We start from the raw sequence: 21,938 nt of genomic DNA on the forward strand, positions 1-21,938 counted from the left end.
TATCATCCTCCTCTAATACCTTTTGTAATAACCTTGTGCAGTCAGCAAGTGGCAGATTTGTCCAGCGCCTGCTGGAACAGCTAGAGCTGCAATCTCCAGACTATACTGTTTTGTCCTGCAGGGGTTCTTGGATCACAAAACTGACTACATAATTACAAATCATTTGCTGGTAAAACACTAATCATACCTTTCCTGGTTGCTCTTTTTTCACACACACATATCCAAGCATACATATTTATGTATTATTTTGCAGCTCTCTGAATTCTTTACCCTGAGGGCAGTCAGTTTGTGCTTGCATATCTGACTGCCCTCTAATATCTATGGGCAAATTTTTTTTTTTAGATTGCTGTAAATACTGCTGAAATCTAACTGCTATGGTAATCCAGACTCTTTCCTTTCTTGGGTCATTCAGGAAATTTACGATAGCAAGTTATTAACTTTGTGTGAATATCTATGTAAATAATCTAGTGTCCTAAACCGCCTTGCCTTTCTCCTTTGTGTTGGAAAAGCTGATAGTTTACATAGACTCAACCCTCCTGTGTATTATTAATCTAGCAAGGGATAAAATGCCAGACTTGAAACACAGTTCTAAAACAGTCAGGATTTCCTAAGCAAACACCATTGTTATCTTTAATTGTGATGTTTTAATTCCACTAGCCTTCCTAGTTCTTGCTACTGTACAATAGAGTTTTTAAAAGATTTAATGTACCCATTAAATAAAATAAATACACGCTTGCCTTTTTATCCAGTGTAGTTTAATTGTCTTTTAATCTAATTCTGCACTTTTAGTTAGATCATAAAAACAAGTTTCTATAGACTGTGGCAACAAAACTTATGCTGAGTAATCATCCTCAGTATTTGGCATGTATGGGGTCCGCAGGGTTCTGCATTCAAGTGTGTGTATGAATGGCAAATGCCCAGGGAGCAGGGACTTGTGGATACTTCAGTGTACTTGGGTGTCCGTTTATGACACAGAGAATAGCTGCGATTCAACAGATCTCAGCTATTCTCTGGTCATTCACAGTTTATGACACTCAGGAAATCATGTCAGCCCTTCTCTGGAGATCTGTGTTCTCCCTCCAGATTCTCCAGCCCAGAGCTGGAGAATCAGAGGGACCGCAAACTAAGCAAAGATAATTTACCTCTGTTTAGTAAACTGGTCTTTTACTATAATCTCATGAGATTATAGTAAAATCAGCCGTTTTCCAGAGTTTGTAGACCGTTCTCCAGCGTTTGGAGACCGTTCTCCCTTCGTTCGGAGAACTGCTTCATAAACTGCATTCACAGGAGAACTGTGTTCTCCGAGAATGCCGGAGAACTGAGCAGCGATCTATTACCGCTGGTTCATAAACGGACACCTTGGTGAAGCACTGCTCAATATGCTCATTGTAGTGGCACTACATACAAATGAATGAAATGAGTAAAGCTGGCTTGACCCTAGTGTATTTTTGGTAATTTTTTTTTGTTTTAAGAACGTTGTTTGATTTCTTTTAGTAGGGACAAATTGATGTTCGTTTTCAACCACAGTAATGGGAACACTCAGAGGAAAGATGGAACATTTGTAACAGTGTATGTGGTTTTCATTTGGGAAAGTCCATTTAATTAAAAACTGAATTTTAAGAGCAAATGAAACTTTAAGCTATTTTTGAATGACATTCGTCAAGCTGTTGAATGTACGAATGTTTGCTTGAAAATCTATAGTGTATACCCAGTTTGAAAAAAAGTAATTGGGAAATAGAATACCTGCTATTCTTGGAATATTAGATATTCATTTCCAAGGAGCAAATGGCTTCTGTGCTTTCTCAGGCACTAACCTTGGACTTCGCTGGCTGAATATTTATTTTGGATCAGTGACTCAGACTAACAAGCAACTAACAATTTCAGGAGGAGGTCCACAATGGCAAATTTAGTTCCTTTCGCCAGAATTCTCATATCAATAATATTCCCAAAAGATTACTGTGTGCTTTATGTGCATTTACCACATTTTATGCATGTTACTTGCATGTAAAAACCTCTTGTGGAAACAAAAGCTCAGAGAGTGCTGTTGGGTACTACCATCTTGGATGTGATTTCAGCAGTCCCAGCAGGCTTAAAGGTGTCACTAAAATGACACTCTGTTGTATTTCCCTTTTGTTTCTCCCCTAGAAGCTAGAATAAAGGTTATATAGAGAAGTGAGGGGAGGGCTATATTAGCCGGGCCAGCACAGAGAGTAATTAGACACTCCCAGAAGAGAGCTATTGTGTTTAAGGAGGAAGGGGGAACTTTGGCTGTGTTGGGGAATTAACTCTTCCTGGAGTGGTTGAATTTTCTACCAATCTCAATGACACAGTGCAAGCGAATAAACAATTTATAGAAAGAAAGAGCTGTAAGTAAGCTTTTAAAATATCTTTTTTGTTTTGTAATTTTTACCTTCAGTTTTTTAAGGTTGCACCTTTATACGAAGATGGGTTTGGCTATACGCTTCTTTTAAAAATAAAATTCCTTCAATCAGAGCTCATATTACTAAAAAGATATATTTTCAGGTACATTATAAATGGTAATGAGAAATACTATGCCATGTTTAGGACCCCAAGGTCGAACATACTATATAGGAGGAGATTTACTGAAACTGGTGCACTCAGAAACTGGTGCATCTGGGCATGGCAGCCAATCGGCTTCAAATTTCAACTTGTTCAGTTAAGCTTTGACAATAAAACCTGGAAGCTGATTGGGTTTTATGCAGAGCTGCACCAGATTTTGTCCCAGGCAGTTTTAGTAAATAACCCCTACAGAGTCTATATTTGTTCAAGGTATTTGAACACATTCATAAATAATTCTAACTACAGCTTGAGAATAGCATTTATTCTGCAGATTTCATCCATTTTACATAGCTTGTAGTATAACACCTTTAATTAATAAGAAATATGTGTTTTTATATTTGCAGGTTTCTTCCCATTTACAGAGGACCAAGCCACACATATAAGGTTCAGAGACTGACTGAGTTCACATGCTACAACTTTAGGATTCAAGCTGTTAATGATGCTGGAGAAGGGCCATTTTCTGACATCTATACATTCTGCACAACCAAGTCTGTTCCACCAACCATTAAAGGTTAGCAAGCAGGAAAATTACTGCAACTGAATCATTTTGTGTTGTCAGTTTTTCTGGTAATTAGATATCTTTTTACCTTTCTTTGGTTAGATCAGGATTACTCCATTGTTTTAGGGCCTTGGGCAGTATCTGCTGGACAATTTATTCCTATGGGAAGATCATCTATGCATAATTGTCACAACAGCTCTCCAGGAATTATTGGGGACTGTTGTGCACATGTGTGGAAGAAGCATAGCCTAGATGGAAGAATTTTGGTGAAGAGGCTATGCTTCTACCCAGGGTAGACTGACCATTCAAGCACTCGGGCACTGCCCGAGGGCCCAGGGTCAGTAGGGGGCCCCATGAAATGCCCCTGATACCTTTTTATAGGCTTTTTTGGGTGTGCTTTGAGTGTGGGCAAGGACACAGGGACCCCATGATCCCCTATTGCCCAGGGGCCCCATGAGTTGTCAGTCCGTCCCTGCTTCTACCCCAGTAGGCCTCGCAGCAAAGATCTCTGAGAAACACCGAATGGTAAAAGTGGACCTAACTCTGCAATACTCGCTTCCCCTCCACCCTTCTCCTTCCTGCCGACATCTTGTTTGTGAACAGTAAAGTAAGGGGCTTTCATTGCAGACATAGTGCTGTTACTCTACTAAAGACAAATAGCCTTATTACTTTGAAAGAGAATTTTCATTTTGCAAGGAAAGTTTCCCATAGCTTAATGAATAAGATGAAGTTTTGCTTACTTCCTCCATCCAGCTATGTGCAATCAAAAATACTGTGTTTTTTTTTTTTTTTTTTTTTTTTTAAGTTGCATGGTATTGACTATACTTTGCATAGTGAATTTTCGCCACAGACGCTAAACTAAATGAAAATTCCTTTACAATGTGAACACGCTATTTATCTATAATAAATCAACTCAAGTATGTCTCTTTCACAGTAAAAAATACAACCTTTATGTGTAACAGTATTTGTTTTTAAGTTAATTCAAGTTCCACTTTGATTGTGGAGTATGTGCTCAGTCCATCTTCAACAAGGCCATAGTGTTATCACCACCCTAACTGCATCAGTAGTGTTCAGCAGGCATCCAGTGTTGCAGGCACTATATTCTAGCTCACTGATGCCCGTATAATTTGCAACTGGCCAGACTGCTTGTGTCAGTCAGTGGATAGAGGTTATAATTGGTTTCACCCACCAGCATCATAGGATGTGTGGCCAAGCTGAGTTGCGTTATACAGTAACTAGTGAAGAACATTTATGAGCAAGTCTAAAAACTGCTAAACGGAGCAGTGCCAGTGTTTTGGCTTTCCTGAAGGATAGTTGTATTTACTAGTTCATTATTTCCATTATTCCAGTACTTCCTATCCATTAAATTTACAACCACCCCACCCTTTTTCAGGACCTTTCAAAGTCTTACATTGCCTGTCTTTGCTCCTGCCAGATCTTTGCTGTGTAGTACACTTGGAGCCATCTAGCTGCATGGACTTCTTGCCGGGTAGTTGCTTCTTCTGCAAAGAGAGGAAGAATCTTCATTCATTCTATTAGAGAGGCTGTCCACCTTTGACTGGCTCTATATAGGAATGAGTATAGATTTTCTATGCAGAAGAAGCAGCTGCTTGAAAGACTTTGCAATGTTAGTCATGCAGCTCCCAGTGGGCAGCACAGCAAAGAGATGTGGTCAAGTGAGTATAAGACTGGGGGGTGATGAGAGGAATTTAGGTCTGCAAAAGAATAACTGTATTAAAAGTACACAAATTATAGCAGATTATTCCACGAGCCTCATTTTTTATCATTATACTGGACATTTGATTAATTAATTTTATTCTGTGCTTGGTCGTGAGCTGTAAGCAATTAGCCCAGTGGTCTACCTTATGTAACCTTTATTTATTACTACTCCCTACTGTGCCAGAATTAATTTTGCATTGCATTGTGGTGGATAAATATTCTATTTGTATTGTGCAAGACCATGTTTGTGAACCCATTTATCTTGTCTGGAATTATGTATAATGTATAAATGACTAAAGCTGAACACCAGGCAGATAGAAATAGCAAAATTAAATTAAATATATACAAATTAATTTTTCCATGGAACTGGCATAAACAACTGAACCTGTGCTAATGGTGACCTGTAATCCTGTGCCCAGCACTCATACTGCAGGAAGGAACATTACACTGAGGCAGTCAGGGCTCCAATTCTTTGCGTTGTTTTTAGTCAACAGTTGGAAACATGTTCATAGGAGAAGATGTAAGAGTGATAATTTTATCAATGTGCTCCTGTTACTTCCTTATCCAATTACACTCTGATAGCAGTTCAGTGTGCTACATCAGGTTTTTCTTGTGGGCTGCATGCAGCCCCAGGGAGTTTAGCATGTGGCCTGGATCCGTCTGAAGGGATGCTGGGGTAGCCAGGCAAATGCGAAGATGCCAGGGATGCTGTAATAAAATTGTTGATGGGTGAAGGGTGCGTGCTAATGAGGTCAGTGCAGGATGTGTGTGCTAATAAGATGAGCCGTTAATCTGCTTCCTGGTCTTGCTGGCTCCTCTGTCCTAACTACATGTCAGGATGCAAAAAAAGCTTTCTAAGAAATATAGCCAGGGCTAAGGTAAGGCTTTGTTTTCCAAATCATAAAGAGCTTGTATTTTTTTTTGCAACTGAGGTGCATTAATGGTATGTTAATACATAGAGGAGCTGTGATTTAAGAAAAAAAAAGTGAACTTAGCCTTTAAGAATGTCCATGATGAAGGTGTAGAAGGTAACTGCTTCTAAGAGTACACACATACAGTACATGATAGAAAGTTGTATTGTGATGCATTTCGTATATCTATATATAAAATACTACTATCCAATCCATCTGCTTCAATTATTAGATAGACATATTAGATATTCATACTGCTGTCTTAACATAGTAATTTCAGCTAGTTTCACATCGGTAACTATTAATGTTCATTTGGACAGATGCACTTTCAATAACAAAGACTTTTTTTGCATATCCCTTTTTATACTGCTCCAGTCACTCTCACATGCAAAACCTGTCATCCCCCAATTCCCAGTGTCCACCCACACAGAGTATGAAATAGTAAATGTGTACTAGTAATTGGATAAATTGCTGCTATTAGGTAATTACATGGGGTTGCATAAATCCACCATGCAGCACCTAAGATAAAACATATATAAAGGCAATGCTATTGATTTTTGATAATGATGCTGTGTAAACGATGTTGATGTATTCCAGAACAGGGCCTCCCATTTCATTGGTCTGCCTAGATTTGTGTTCATGACAGCTTATTATGAAGCATAATGGAGTAAAATAAATATATGTTCTCATAGCAATAATCTTCAGCAATGCTTTTATTAGATGTTTACCTAAATATATTCTTCATTTGACACAAAGGATTTAAATCCAGTTGCACACCAAATGCTTTTCAAACCCAGATAATACATTGTAAAAATAGCACTGACATCACCACTGTTCTCTAGAGAGCCTATGCAGAGAGAGCAGAACTGTGGGAGGGACCCAGCAGGTTCACTCACAAAAGACTGCCTGTAGAATACTATAGAAGGGGGCAGATATAAGACCAATCACCTTGCAGGAGAGAGCAGCAGTGACAGGTCCTTATTGCCGGAAACTTCTGTATAAAAGCAAAGTTTCACCACACAGATCTGGAAGAAATAAACAAAGGAAAACCAACATTCAAGTAAAAATACACGATTCTTGTATTCAGACAATTACTTATCTCAGAGTTCAACTTTAGATATGGGGAGCTCCCCTTCACTTTTTTCAATTATTCATTTGTATGCAGCCACATTTCAACCAGTTTTCAGTTTACCAGATAGTTAGTGTACCAGACAACTAAATATATTATTTTTAAAGTCAAAAAGATTTTATTCAGTTTTGCATAGAGTAGGGAATGGTTAAAACTTCTGTTAACTTGCTCTGCCTCTTCTTGTTTAGAGATCTAACAGTAAATGAAAGGTGACCTCTCCAAAGTAAGGTAAATCTCTGTTATCACCGGAAGTGTCCCTATTGGAAGATTTCCCCTCTCTTCAGTGATAATTCAACATTTTAAACAGTATATCTCCCTTACCATCATTTCTTGTGACAATGATCTCCAGAATAAACAGAGAAGGCTAATCTTCCACCTTAGATACATACACTAATAATAACCTTAATTAATTTAGAAAGTATAATACACAACCAAAAACAAGTGTAATTTTGTAAACTTTGCTTTATGGGGACAGGGAGTGAAGCTGCCCATAGATGGATTGAAATTAAGCAACTTCAACAGGGACCAGGCAAATTTCATTTAACGTTTTGGGTGTTGTGGTTGTACAGACGTCAATCTATTGATCCACTTCTGTACATCCACCCTGCTGGAAAATTCCCTTTTGATCAGTGCTGCAGGCTATAGCCAGCAGTGTTGCTCTGTGTATGTAGACAGCAGGAAAGTCTCCGCACTGTGCTATTGTATTCTGACAGTGGAGAATACTGTATGTGGATAGGAGAATTGTTTTTTTTTCATTCAACATGCTGGTTGATCGAAAAAGACTGACTCATCTATGACCAGCTTAAGTAACTACTCTCTCAAACTAATAAAAACCTGACTAAAGTTCTAACTTACATGATCCAAAACAAAGAAACTATTTTACTTTAGATACACTTTGGGGGAGATTTACTAAAACTATTGCACACATAATCTGGTGCAGCTGTGCATAGTAACCAATCAGTTTCTAGGTTTTATTGTCTATGCTTATGCAGGCCATAGATGGGGAGAAAAACGGCAGATTTTCGGCCGATTAACGAACTATCGGTCGGTCTAAAAAACTTACCTGACCACCAATTATTACGAAAATCGGCCGATTAATGAGTAACCTATAACGGGAAATGATGTCATTTTGTGGCCTTTGTGATCCTTTTTCGGAAAACGATCGTTCGTTTTTGACCATCAATGAGGATAAAGTCGGGCGTTTTTCGAAAATTTTCCAACATCACCGATAATCTGAAAGTCCAAAATACACGAAAAACGGCCGAAAAATCGTCCACTAACGATAAGATAATCGGCCGGTTTTATTTTCGGACGAAAAATCGGCCGTTTTTCTCCCCATCTATGGCCTGCATTAGTTAAGCTGAAGTTAGAAGCTGATTGGTTGCTATGAAGAGCTGTACCAGATTCTGTGTGCAACCGTTTTAGTAAATCTCGCCTTTGAAGATAACCTCTCTAGGGTTGTTATCACAGACATTAAAGGCACTTGCCAAGGGAGAAATTCAAGATGTAGCTGTGGAAGGGACAGTGGAAGTTAAGTGTAATATGTTATTTACTTTTACCTTTGTCATATTCAAGATCCAGCTTAGCTGAAACTGTGATTTGATTGTGGTGGTACTGTTTGCTTAGTGCTTTGGTCCATAGGCCTTCTGCGTCCACTCCCTGCTATTTTATTAATGGAATGAGTCTGTGCAATGGAAGCCTCTCAGAATTTCTATTACACTAAAGCTCTCTACTTAAGGTTTTATCATCTAGCTGTGAATATCTATAAAATACATCTGCGTTGTCTTAATAAATGCCGGCTATCTCTACAACTATTTCCATGGCGCAATGGAGTAGGGCTTATTTTTTTTTACAGTTGGCTAACATTAATATTAGGAATACAAATTAGAATAGCTCTTAAAACTGAGTCTTGCCATAGGTTGTCAAAGTACGTGATCTGTTTACTATAGCTAAGGCTAGAGAAGTCTGTAACTTTAAGATGCCTGCAAGAAATATTGAATATTCAGGCATGGTTACTGTATCTATTCTCTGCTAACTTGTTAACAAAGAAAATCTGCATTTTCCAGCTCCCAGGGTGACACAGTTAGAAGGAAACACATGTGAAATTACATGGGAGACTGTTTCACCTATGAGAGGAGACCCTATTGCATATATCTTACAAGTGCAAGTCGGTCGGGAGTCAGAATATAAACAGGTAAGAAGAAAACAATTACACCAACAGATATAAGTGCACTGCTAGAGAATTGGTTCATGCTGTTTTGTTGCTCAGTTATGTAACCATTTCAAGGAGATCACAATGAAAAAAGAGCAAAGCTCTACTTGATTAGATTTTAAATAAATGTATGTTTTGGTAAAACCTCACACTAAATAGTTGCTGGTAATTCTAAGAGATTTTACAGTGATTGTTTGATGCACCTGTAACGTGTGTGGTCAGCTTTGAAGCCAGCCATATCCGGCCATCACTTGATTCCTCCACACAGTCAGTGTTGATTGGGGAATCCCTCCTGTGGAGCCATTGTGTTCTCCCAGTGGAGAGAGCCATTCCCGCTGGGAGAACACAGTGATTACTGCTATTGGCTATAATAGCTTCTAGCAATAGTTGCATGTAAAATCCAACAGGCTGGTTGTACCCAAGTTGATCGATCTATCAACTTGGGTACATTCAGCTTGTCCATACATGGTTTAAATCTTGGCTGGTCCCTGCTAAAATGGCCGAGATTCCAACTGTCTATGGCTGGCTTAAAAATTAAAAAAAAAAAACAGAACTAGAACAGTTCCTACTGCGGTTTATTACAGCAGCTCAGTTCTTACCCATTTTCATCTATTTACACAACTGGTTTTACTCCAATATAATAATACCACATAAATTACCAATCATTCTTAATTAGCCACAAAAGTAATTTCCAAGACTCTTGGAGGGATGGTAATTACATTGTGCATCTTTCTGCTTGCAAAACGGCCCATAAGTCAGACTATGAAATTTTAAAATCATACATCAGACTGTATAGTTGCTGTTAACCCAATAACACATAAATGTGCTTCCCTGAAGAATTCTAGTATACGATTTTATTTCATGATAAAATATCTTGAGCTTTTTCTGCTGATAGATAAAATTATTATAGTGTATTTTAATTGAAACCAGTGGACATGACACTTTATCTTCATAATAAAACCATATTCATGGTATTGAATTATGTGTGTCATTAGAAATGGATGCAAAAACTATTTTTCTGTGAGCTTATTTGTGTCTGTTAACTTAATTTCTGGTGCTAATTCAGACGGTTTGTTAGTCACCCACTGTATTGATAAGAGAAGGAAATCTGGGACAGACACCCAGTGAGTATGGTATAACACTCCAGTTGCTATCATTATCAAAGTGACCTTGATACTTTATTGTGAGCAATGTGCTTCAGGAGAGTTGGTGGGGGGAGTGGATGCTGTAACTGCCTTATTTTTTTTAATAAAGATGAATATATTTTTGAAGTGTGATTTTAACATCTGTTACCTATGATCTCAATTACAGCCTCTTTTTTATTTAAGAGAGAACTGTGGTCAGGCTATGGACATTTAAATATTTGTGTATTCTTAACAAGCAGTAAATTATCTTCAAAATGGAGTTGGACTTTTGTCAGATATTATTAGAAATGCTAGCATGTTATCAGAATAAGTTACTCCAATAAAAATGTAAAAGGATCATTTTACTTGTATGGAATTAGGAGCTATAATACTGTCTGTAGGAAAGGTTCCTGGAATTGTAGCAGGTTATTTCTATTAAACACTTAGTTGTGAAAAGTAAACGCCACACCTCTAGCTTTTTTTTTTCAAAACACATGGCCTTCCTGGACTGTGGGTGGCCCTGCAAGCAAAGGTAGAAAATGATTGGCCTAACAGTGACTGCATCCTATTTAATGCATTTAATGTTTGGCAGCATCATTGTATTGAGGCATCTGCTATTAGTGTGGACGGGGGGAATTGATTTTCTCTTGTTCAGGCTGCAGGCTAAATGAGAGTAAATCTCCATAATTTGTTAGCCACTGCCTGCCTGCAATTTGTGACTTACCATTTCTTAGCATGGTGTCACATGCTGAGAAAATGTTAAAGTGACATTAAAGCTTCATACTTACCAGCTCTATGCAATGGTTTTGCACAGAGCAGTCCCGATCCTCCTCTTCTGGGGTCCCCTGCTGACGCTCCTGGCTCTTTCTCCTTCAGAGTGCCCATCATAGAAAGCTGTTTCCTATGGTGGTCACTTGTGTGTGCTCGCTCCTGAGCCAAGCTGTCTGCATCTATTTAAACACACAGCCCGGCTTGCCCCCCCCCCCTTCCCCATGCAGTGGTTTTGACTGACAGCAGCTGGTGCCAATGGCTCTTGCTGCTTTCAGCCAACCCTGTAAGAGCTAGGAGAGGGGAGAAGTGTTGGACCAAGGTCGAGCTCAGGTGAGTATTTTGGGGGTGGGAGCTGTGGGGGGAGCTGCTCTTAATGCCTAATGCTAGAGAGAATGCATTAAGGTAAACAAATCTTTTACCTGTACAAGCACTTTAACTATGTTCTCTTAGGCAGCTTTTGGTATCCTTTAATAGGAGCCAGTTGTGTGGTTGTCAATCATGTAATCATCATAATAGATATTACATAGTGCTCACATTAAAAAAATAATATACCCCTAGATGTTAGTGTATTTCTTTCTCTGTGCACTATTCACAGAGAACAAAGTACATCTTTAGAAAGGACAGTACAGTGTTTAAAAATATAAAATGTAAAACAAAAAATGTTCGTTTTTTGTTTACATTTTTGTTTAGTAATCTTTTTATTAGAGATTTCAAGATTATATAACATGAAGGAATAAAAAAATAAAAGAAAAACATTTTGCTACAAAATTAGAAGTAATAAAAATAAAATGATTGAAGCAAAATATGTGAATTATGATCAGTTGAGCTGCAGAGTAAGTAAATTGCTGGGTAATTTCAGTGTCTCCTATCACATGAAGCGTATCTTCAGCATGACATGGAATTGTAGAAATTACATAAAAATATCAGGAGGCAAGCATTTCAGAAATATCATTTACATTTGATTATATTACAAAATGTGGCAAAAGTGAGCTTTCATCATGAGCCCTATATATTTTCTTTTATGTATCAATTGGCTGTTTTCATCAGTAAAAGAAAATGTGTTAACAAAAACAGAAATGTCATACCAAGCACAGATCTAATGGTTAATAATCACTGATCATTGTGTTGCATCCCCTTTTGATCCCACTCTTGTTCTGACATATAACATTAGCACGAAATAGATGTATGAACTTGTGTAACTTGAGGGGGTACAAAACTTACATTTGTATAAGGGCCAATTCACTTTAACTTGCGCTAAAATGCATGAAATCCATCCATTTCAGTCGTGTTTTAATGCGCACTGACGCCCTTTGTCACACATTTTGCATTTTAGCGTAACACAACGTTATGGTGCGAATAGGACACATTGGAAATTATTATTTTTCAGATGTCCTTCCGTTTATCTGCGTTTTACAGCTGCACTAAAACTGGTGTGAATTGGCCCTCAACCATTTCATGTGGGGGAATATTTACTGGTCTAATAGTAAACTGTGAATTCTGGATACACGTAAACAAACCTGGACTGGCAATGTGGCAACTTTTATCAAATTCCAGAAAAGCTGGGATATCTGAAAATGTCTTGGTTAACAATCTTCATAGACTGCTATGACTCGAGGAATCCTAGTTAATGTTAGTGTAAAGTGAATCGCGGCCTATACATTGATATGTTATTGCATTTTATTACATTGTTTTGAATCCAAACTGCCCTTAACTCCTTTTTAGGCAACAGATATGAAGCCATGTTGCAACTCATGGTCCCCTGCCAAACATCCATATCTTTTAAAGTCAGCATGTTGCCATGAAATGAAAATCAATATATAACTTTTTGTCTGCAAAGCATTTTAATGGTTTTTACTATACAGTACAGGGTTTAAAGAAAATAAGCACACATATACTGTACATGGATAGAAATAATAGATTGGCTATATCCAAAAATTAATGAATTTTGTTGGCAGATTTTATGACATTGCATATGCTCATAGGCAGTTTCTGCGTACCCAGCATGTGGTCCCACATCCGGAAGCCTGAAATTAGACTAACGCTTAAAGTTTTTTATGGACTGCCAGTTTTTGCTGGTCCATTAACCAATTCAGTAAGCCATTTTTTGTAGTCAGATTTCTTGACGAGATTTGAAATTAAACGAGAAAACATAAGTTGCCTGTCTCAGTTTTACTTTTCTGTGCTTGCCAAACCTTCATCTGATTCATAGCACAATGGATAGTTTAAAAAAAAATGTGTGTGTGTGTGTATTATGTATATATACAGTATATATGTAAACAATGTTTCTAAATTAGTCTTAAGCCATATTAACCACTTCTTGACCTGCTATACCCGAATGAGGGCTACAGTGTGGTCATCCAGTTCTGGGAGGGCATCATATAATGTCCTTCCAGAACATGTGTGCCCCCCAGCGGCTCGCACCCGGCACTCTCTGTAATCGCTGTGTCCAAGGAGTGAAAGCACAGCAGCCTTTTACCACATGATCAGCTGTGTCCAATCACAGCTGATCACCATGTAAATACACTTGCCGGTTATCGGCAGTACTTGTCATTCAAAGTGCGACAACACTGAAAGCTGAAAATTGGCCTGGGCAGGAAGGGGGTGAAAGTGCCCGGTAGGCAAGTGGTTAATCTCCTGGTCACCCTCACTTACTTTTTCCTCACTTGTTACAACTTTCAGCTAGCAATAACAGACATCTATAACTTTGATTGAGCCAGGGTTATTTGGCTGCTACTACTTAAATTTCATATCAGACCCTAAGCTGCAGCTGAAGTGCTTGGGCACTAACATAAATATTGTTCTGCACCGTGGCTATAATCAGTGTGGGCCTAGTAAACAGAATGGGCCTGATCCCAGTGATAGATAATCAATTTGAGTTCCTTATTTAAATTTTGTGGGGAGTAGAGCTTAATTCATTTTTTCCTCAAACTTATTCAAGATATTTGAAATGACTACTATCAGATTCCCAGACGTAGTAGTTGTGTGCTATCAAGGCAAATTCTGTCAAAATCATAATTTGTCATAATCAAATCTAAATAATGTTTGTGATTTCTAGGTATATAAAGGTGAAGACACATCATTTCAAATCTCAGGCCTTCAAATCAACATGGATTACAGATTTCGGATTTGTGTATGTCGTCGATGTGCAGATACCACCCAGGAACTCTGTGGATCTTATAGTCCATCAGCTTCTTTCATTATGAGACGGAGTGATCTCATGTTACCGGAGGACATAACTCACCTTGAACATGCAAAATTCAAGAGCATGATGCCTACTGATGAACAGTTTGCAATCCTCTTTGTTCTAGGCTTTGCCACCCTGTCAGTTTTGTTTGCCTTTATACTTCAGTACTTCTTTATGAAGTAGACAATGAAGACAGATCTGAGGTGTAAACTTAACTAATGCTACGCATTATAATTCAGACATTTATTCAGATATTTGATTTTAAGAAATACCAATCATTTTGAGTTCTACATTTTGTATTCATGTTTTTACTGTTTCAGCTACATTCTCAGTGTTTTGATGCACCTTTTTGAAATGCAAACCCAGGAAATAGCTGAAATTTGTTTCTGCTAAATAGATATATTACAGTACAGTAGTATCATTTTCTTGGTGATAACTTTTAGATTTTTTAGTTTTCCAGTGCTGTCCTTTAAAAATGACCAAAAACTTTAAAACTATTGTAAAATAATGTGTTATGTATTAACCACACTACAGTATATCTGATTCTTCTGAGAATTATTTTTTTCATTTTTACGTTTTTTTTTTTTATTTCATCAAAATGTCATGAGCATTCAAGTGAACCAGTTACTTAAATTTAACAAATCATCTTTAAGTGGAGTTATACTTTAAACATAACATTTCTTCAGTAAATCAGCCCATATAAAAGAACTAACCCTTAAAAAAGTAGAGTTAGATCTTAGCTATTTGTTTTTGTCTTGGAGTCCTGTAAACATTTCCCATTCTGCTGAGTCTTCTTACAAGTGCAACATCATTAAACACATGGTTTCTGCCTAAGGGAGATATTCAGATTAGATCAGACAGTTAGTGACCTTTCTATTTCTGTTCTTCCCCTTTAGCTGAGATCTCAAACCCATGTTCCAGCATTGTCACCTCTTCAAGATTGGAAAGGAGACAAGTTCACAAGATATCTGGACAAAAGTATATATGACATTGCTTGACCTTTTGTGTTGACAACTTTGAAATGTGTGTTTTTGTTGAAGGACTGTTAAAATTAAGGTATAGGTTTACTTAAGCAGGCATATGGAGATATGAACATCTGCACATGTCTTGAAAAAAAAGACAGTAAAATAACTAATATTGATAATTTACCAATCAAACATAATATTATGTTCAGGCAAGCAATATAGTAGGTTGTATATACATGAAAACGTTCTTATTTTACTAATTTGTTTATACTACAATAAAGATAACCAGAAACTAGAATATATCACACATCTTTGAAGTAACATATATATAGAATATGGCAGTATTATAGGATTTATTTAATCTATTAAATAATCACTGAAAATAATAGTTTGATCTGCTAGATCTAAATTCTTGGATAATCAGAGATTTAAAAATAGAAAATCCTTTTTCTTTGCATTTAGGCTAGCATGTGCTAGCAATATTCTATTGCATAAGGCACCTTCTGCTAATACCAACCTTGTATGCCCTTGCCACTGTAGGCCAGGGCTGCCCACATAGTTGTACAATGTTTTTGTTTAATTCCTCATAGCAAACATAGGGAATGCTAGAAAAAGATAGGAACAGTATTGCAACACCTAAGGATCTTTAACAGAAGACCACTTTAGGCTACAATAAAATTCCCCCACAAAATGGAGCATATATGTGTTGTCATTTATGCAGTTGTAATTAGTGGTCAATATAAAAAATAAAAATTGTAAGTAACATAGGGATAATTTGTTCTGTAGTTTTGACGTGACTGTCCCTGTCTGTAGCCATTTCATTATGTAGACTGTGACTTGGGTTCCAAAGGTTCTTTTTTCAGCCAGGTATCCCATAGTTATAGTAAAGTTAAATAGAAAACTATTATGCATAATAAGGCATTTATATCCAACCTACAAAGTATTCAGCACATAGTTTGTGCATTATATCTTATGCTGAAAAATAATCCTGTGCTTACTAATGTAGCAACTCAATGCCAAAGGGAATTGTGCAATAGGTAAATATTACATGTTATATAACTGTAGAAATGTATACGGATGGTCTGTGTAAGCTAAATTAAATATATTTTTTATTCTTTAAGAGGTATTCTGGTTTCAGACTTCAGTTAGTGAGCAGTGCCCAACAGCTGGGTCCTCCACCTCAGACCTGCTGTGATCAATTAGCTGCAGCACCCACTAATCATAGAGCCTCTTGGCTTTCTTTGGCTCTCAGAGAAATAAGACAGCTGCTGCTGCAGTTACCTATTGACCTATTTACTTCTCAGATCCAATGGCAGCACCAATATTACATTTATCTAGCAACTATCATTCCTTTTTTCTTTTTGCTCTAAATTATACTGTGTACAGTACAAGTTCTAAAATAATATTTTATGGAGCCAGTTTTTCAGTAGAGTCGTGCCTTATCAATACACTGTAATTTTAAAGTCCAGCTAACTTATCATATAAAAAATAAACATTCAACAATATCCATTACATACATTTGACACTTTTAATTTTTTTTCCCAGCATCCCGTTTTTCTTAAGTGTACCAATAAATGTTTCCTTTATTATGTTAAACATATTTTTAATGGCTAGTATGCACACTTTTCTTCCAGCCATAACCTAATCAGTTAAATTATTCCATTTACATTTAAGTGAAAAAGTGCCTCAGGGAAACATTTCAGCTGAAGGTGCAACTCATTTCTAAAAGGGTGCAACAGACACACACCATATACCCAGCTTTTATATAAATCTATATTTTGTATATTTTTGCTGCTTTACTTTGCATTGTGATAGAATCTAATGTTTGACATTCATTGAGATATTTTGGTATATTTCTCTACATAGTATATCAGCTTGTAACTCCCATAACCAAAGCAATGGGGAACCCAACAATATTTTTGTTGTAGGTTTATTTCTACATTATATTACATTATGTACTTTGAAATGCCAACTACAGTGCAATCTTTATTTATTGTAAAAATTAAATATGTACTAATATTTGTAGCATGTTACATTTTCAGTTTTGTAAGTTAGATCATTTTTTACCCAGCAGCATTTTAAGTGTTATCTGTGTCTTAGACTTTTTTTTGTTAATGTCTAAAGAAAAAAAAATCAAATCAGCGCTTATAAAGCCAAAAACATCCGTGATTGAAACGTTTACATGTAACCAAATGTTCTAATCATCTCTCTTGAGGAAAGTGTTATGATCCACTAATCATGCTGTGTGCCTATACTGATGTAGCAAATGTTAGAAATATGCTGTAATATAAATGTAAACACTACATTAACATAGCTCTGCAAACTAATATTACTGCCAATGTTACGGCAAATTACATTTTTAAATTTTTTATTTTTTATTTAAATGTATTTTTATTCCATTTTTTTTCTGTATTTTGTGAGTATAATCTTCACCATTGTTAATAAAAAGATCTTTTTGTATGTTAGTAAAAAAATGTAAAAAAGGAAACTCTGTCCCTTAGATTTAAATAAAAATAAAAATAATTTTACAGATGATTCCTAAGTAGTGCTGCTACCCTCAATGACAAAATCAAATATATCAATATTTTTACGTATATTAGAAAACAGACAATATTGTATTTGGTTTTCTGGAAAAAATATTTAAAGTCAACTTCTTACAGTCTTATTTAAAGCAGCATTATTACTGTTTACTGCTTGGAGAAGAGGTAAAAACAAGATAGACATTTATATTACTAAATGAAAGTTATGTTTTTTTTTAATATATGTCAATTATATTTGAAGGCAACATTCATACCACTTTAACAACATCAACCTTGTCTGATAAATATGATAAATTTGATATCCATTGGGGTACAGCTAGAACATTTCATTTCAGAACAAAATTGTTAATAACAAGCCATAATTGCACCTTATTTTTTTTTTTTTACAAAATACATAATAAACATATGGGGAGGGTATAAGACATTAGGTACTTTAAACACTTATTATTTTCAAAATATATTATGTAGTAGTGCTGCTTTGAATGTTACATAACTTTGACTATATGATCATTGTGAATCCTCAGCTAAGAATACACAGTTGTGGTTATATTATTCCACCTTTTAAAAAGCCACTATATGATCATAAAAAACAATATATAATAAAATTGAACTAAATTGGCCAGTTTTAGAAAATGTCTCCTTTTGTTACTAGGAGATTTTTTGTTATGCAATGAAATATTATTTTATATAATATCTGTGTCCACTTAAAAAATGAAAGTAACAAATTATATTTTTATACTTTTTCACAAATCAGTTTTTATCACAGTTGCATGGAAAAAGCCATGACACAAGCAGAATGCCATGATACTTTTGGCTTATGGTATGGCATCTGTCATCATGTTAACAAATATTTTTTGTGCTAATTTTGACTATTTTGAATAATTTTGTTCAGCATAACATTAAGTTAGAGTACTCTTTAGTATGACCCACAGTAAATAAAAGCCCAACATGGGCAACTTTCACCTCATGTTTGCTGAATTACAAAGGCAAACACTGGCCTGTTCTCTGTTGTTGTTTATACCTTTTCCCACTAAAATTTTTACTATAACACCCAGAACCGCTTTCAGATACAGGCATTACGTAATTAATTTGTCAGCCACCTATACTGTGGCTCACTGCTAGGATCTGGTACCCATTAGCAATAGAGTTTTGCCTCTTCTTGTCTCTTCAAAATCAACTATATAACTTGGTCCGAAAGACATCCTTGCACAACTGTCTAATTTTAATTACAAAAAATTATTTTACCTCACTTTGGCAAACATTCCAAACATTTCATAAGAAATTCACTTTTTTTTCCGGTATTGTAAATGTAAGACTACTTTGTATGCATTGTATTAGAGCCGTCATATCTACTTTAATGTATAGATTTTGCAAAAAAATACAGTTGCTGCGGTATGTAAAACTTAACTGTATTTCTAGTGTATATGTAATATATTTAAGCCCAATAAATGTTTTACTTCTTATTAAGAGTGTTGATGATTTAATTCAGTATGATGTTCTTTTCCTGTTAATGTTCCTAAATAAATCCCTTCTAGTGTATCCATAATTTAACATATTGGGGGAGGCTTGTGTGTTCAAATGATCCTGAGAGTTATAACAATGCTAGTATTAGTAGGGCCATCCATTGTGGTCTCCAGCAATGGCCTGGCCAAAAAAGGTTTCCCTGGTCCTCTAGTTTGGGAATTAGGATTGTTTCTAACAGTCCACTATATAAATGTGTTACTCACAGAAGATTAAACCACTTCTAAGACCTCTGCAATCTTCAACTCCAACGTGCAGGTACTCACTCCTCCAGGTTCCACTCATATACAATTCAGCAAAGCTCTGGAGCTCTATAATTAAGCCCCAGTAGAAGAAAAAAACTTGATGTAGGGAGAATCCTGAGTGGAATATCTGTGCTTGTACTGAACGATAACATTGATTTCACCATATAAAAAGTGGTGTGCAGCTCCAAGGTTTTGCAAAACGTCTACCATGTTCAAGAAAATTGTGAAGCCTAAACTAACTGGATTGATGACATACTTTATTTTGACCAAGTAGCATGTCTACTTCCAAAAGAACAGATTCTTTGATAGAAATGCTGGAGAGAAGGCGCACACATACATAGAACACTGTAGTGTCTAACATTTTGATCACACGTTAACAGTTAATAATGGTAACCCCCCCCGGTCTAGCTGATTATAGCAGCTTATAGCATGAGACCCTTACTTAGTTTACACTGGTGGATCAGAAGTAGTTTCAGTTATCAGAATAGTGATAAGTCGAACGTACGTGGGTTCGATTTGAGCAAGGTTCGGTGAAAATTACTGACGTTTGAGTGCCAAATCAGAACCCCATTGCCGCCAATGGGAGTTGAAACTTAAAAACCAGTAAAACCATTTTCTGGGCTAATATGCAAGTTATTATTTTTTTATTATTATACTGGATTTATATAGCGCCAACAGCTTGTGCAGGGCTTTACATAATGAAGGTAGACATTACAGCTACAATACAATTTTGTACAAGAGGAAACAGAGGGCACTGCTCATTAGAGCTTACAATCTAGGAGAGTGATTGTTAACTGGCACATGGGGCTGGCAACTCCCTGCCAATATGTACCAAAGCAAAAACAAAAGGGGGGGGTCCCCCTGAATTCTATACCAAAAAGTTTGGAATCTGAAAGCCCACTTTATCAATAAGTGGGCACCCAGAAACCTCCCCAAGTTTGAATGAGTAAAGGGTAAATAGTACCTCTAATCATTCAGAAAAAAACTACAAAATGTGAAGTGTAAATAAACACACACGGTTTTTGACAAGTTTTTTGATAAATCATTCCCATGGTGGGGGATATCTGGGTGCCTCCTTATTGTTAAACAGGGGTTTCTAGATTCAGATAAGCCCCCACTTGCAGATCCTCACAGCCACCAGACCAAGGTTGTGGGCAAGCGGTCCTCGTCCTCATCAGCGTGGAATCCCACCTAAAATTAACACTAGACCTGAAGGGTCAAACTTTTTTAACTTGTTTTAGCTATGTAAGTGAATAGGTCCGCTGATGTCACTGGTCATTAATGACTCAGTGATGCCTGCACCCACTGGTGTCCTTAACAACCACTTACAGAGGTATGCTGTCATGTATAATAGCAGTAATTATAGTGGTAATATTACCACTATATACATGATGTTTGGCTCCCACCATACAGCTAGACCGAACCTTAAGCTCATCCCCATATAGGACTACTGTATACTGTATGTTGTTGAGAAAAATCCAGGGAGCATTTGTAAGAGCTGACACTGCTGAAGGTATATAAGAGTTTCACTGTACTGTTTGGATTTTTTTACAATATTGTGAAGGTGAAAAGCTCCTAACAGGGATATGTTGGCAGTGGGTTCCCCAAGAGCTATAACAAGACAGTAGTAAATTCAGCCTACTAAAGCAGATATTTACTTGCATAATCCATTGTATATACTTAAACAGTACTAAAACCTCTTGTACATAAAAAAAAGAGTCCTATAGGTCAGTCTGCATACTCTTTGGTGTAAAAAGCTGCCCTTAGACCTTAGGCTTATAGAGTAGAGGAATGTTCAGACAAGCACTCACCAAAATGCTGCTGAGTGCATGAAGGTAAAAAACCTTGAGCCTTTAGAACCACTTTAATATTACTCTCTGTTGTCTCCTAGTTGGTTTTCTCTACTTACTGGATGAATTTTAATTTATTGAGTGATGTCTATATGTATATCTTATATATACATGGAAATGTAGTATCTCTGTTATAGAGCTGGAAACTAGGAATGACTGGGATTATTTAGCTTGGTCTATATGATTTATTCCCTACAGAACTATGCAACAAAACAGATGTACCGTATATACTCGAATATAAGCCGAGTTTTTTAGCACATTTTTTGTGCTGAAAAACAGCCCCCTCGGCTTATACTCGAGTCAACGTCTGCAGATGTCTAGCAGGGGGACAGAACAGAAGGGAAACTAAGTACAGGGGTGGGCAGGGGGCTGCTGTCTCTTACCTGGCTCCGGTCCCACGACAATCCGGTCCAGGAAGCACGGCTGCTCCTTCATTCGGTTCGTCCACTGGATGTTCGCGCGGCTGCTTGGCTCCGCCTTCTCACCGGTGATTGGCCGCCAGAACTGTAGCTCAGGAAAGGCACACAGGCGGCCAATCACCGGCGAGGAGGCCGAGCTGAGCGGCCCCGCGAAAATCGAGTGAAGGAGATGCAGGTAAGTGTGCCGTGCTTAGGTGCTGCTGCAACCACATACTGGAACAGGGGTCAGCAAGTGTCAGTGGGAGGAATAGTGCCCCATCATTGGTGTC

At 37.0% G+C, this 21,938-nt stretch overlaps 1 protein-coding gene across 1 annotated transcript in view; it reads left to right on the plus strand.

Annotated features, from left to right (window-relative positions):
• FNDC3B (fibronectin type III domain containing 3B) overlaps window positions 1-19,097 on the plus strand; it is a 413,185-nt gene extending 394,088 nt beyond the window's left edge. Inside the window, exons 24-26 of the mRNA XM_089675519.1 lie at window positions 2,925-3,091; window positions 8,905-9,032; window positions 14,001-19,097. Of these exons, the coding sequence (XP_089531645.1) occupies window positions 2,925-3,091; window positions 8,905-9,032; window positions 14,001-14,312 (607 nt within the window). The 3' untranslated portion in view covers window positions 14,313-19,097. The remainder of the gene's footprint in view (window positions 1-2,924; window positions 3,092-8,904; window positions 9,033-14,000) is intronic.
• Window positions 19,098-21,938: the final 2,841 nt, after the last annotated feature.

The sequence above is a fragment of the Staurois parvus genome, unplaced genomic scaffold (genome assembly GCF_062004578.1).
Source record: "Staurois parvus isolate SC_StPar_1 unplaced genomic scaffold, SC_StPar_1.0 ptg000155l, whole genome shotgun sequence".
NCBI classification, from domain to species: Eukaryota; Metazoa; Chordata; class Amphibia; order Anura; family Ranidae; genus Staurois; species Staurois parvus.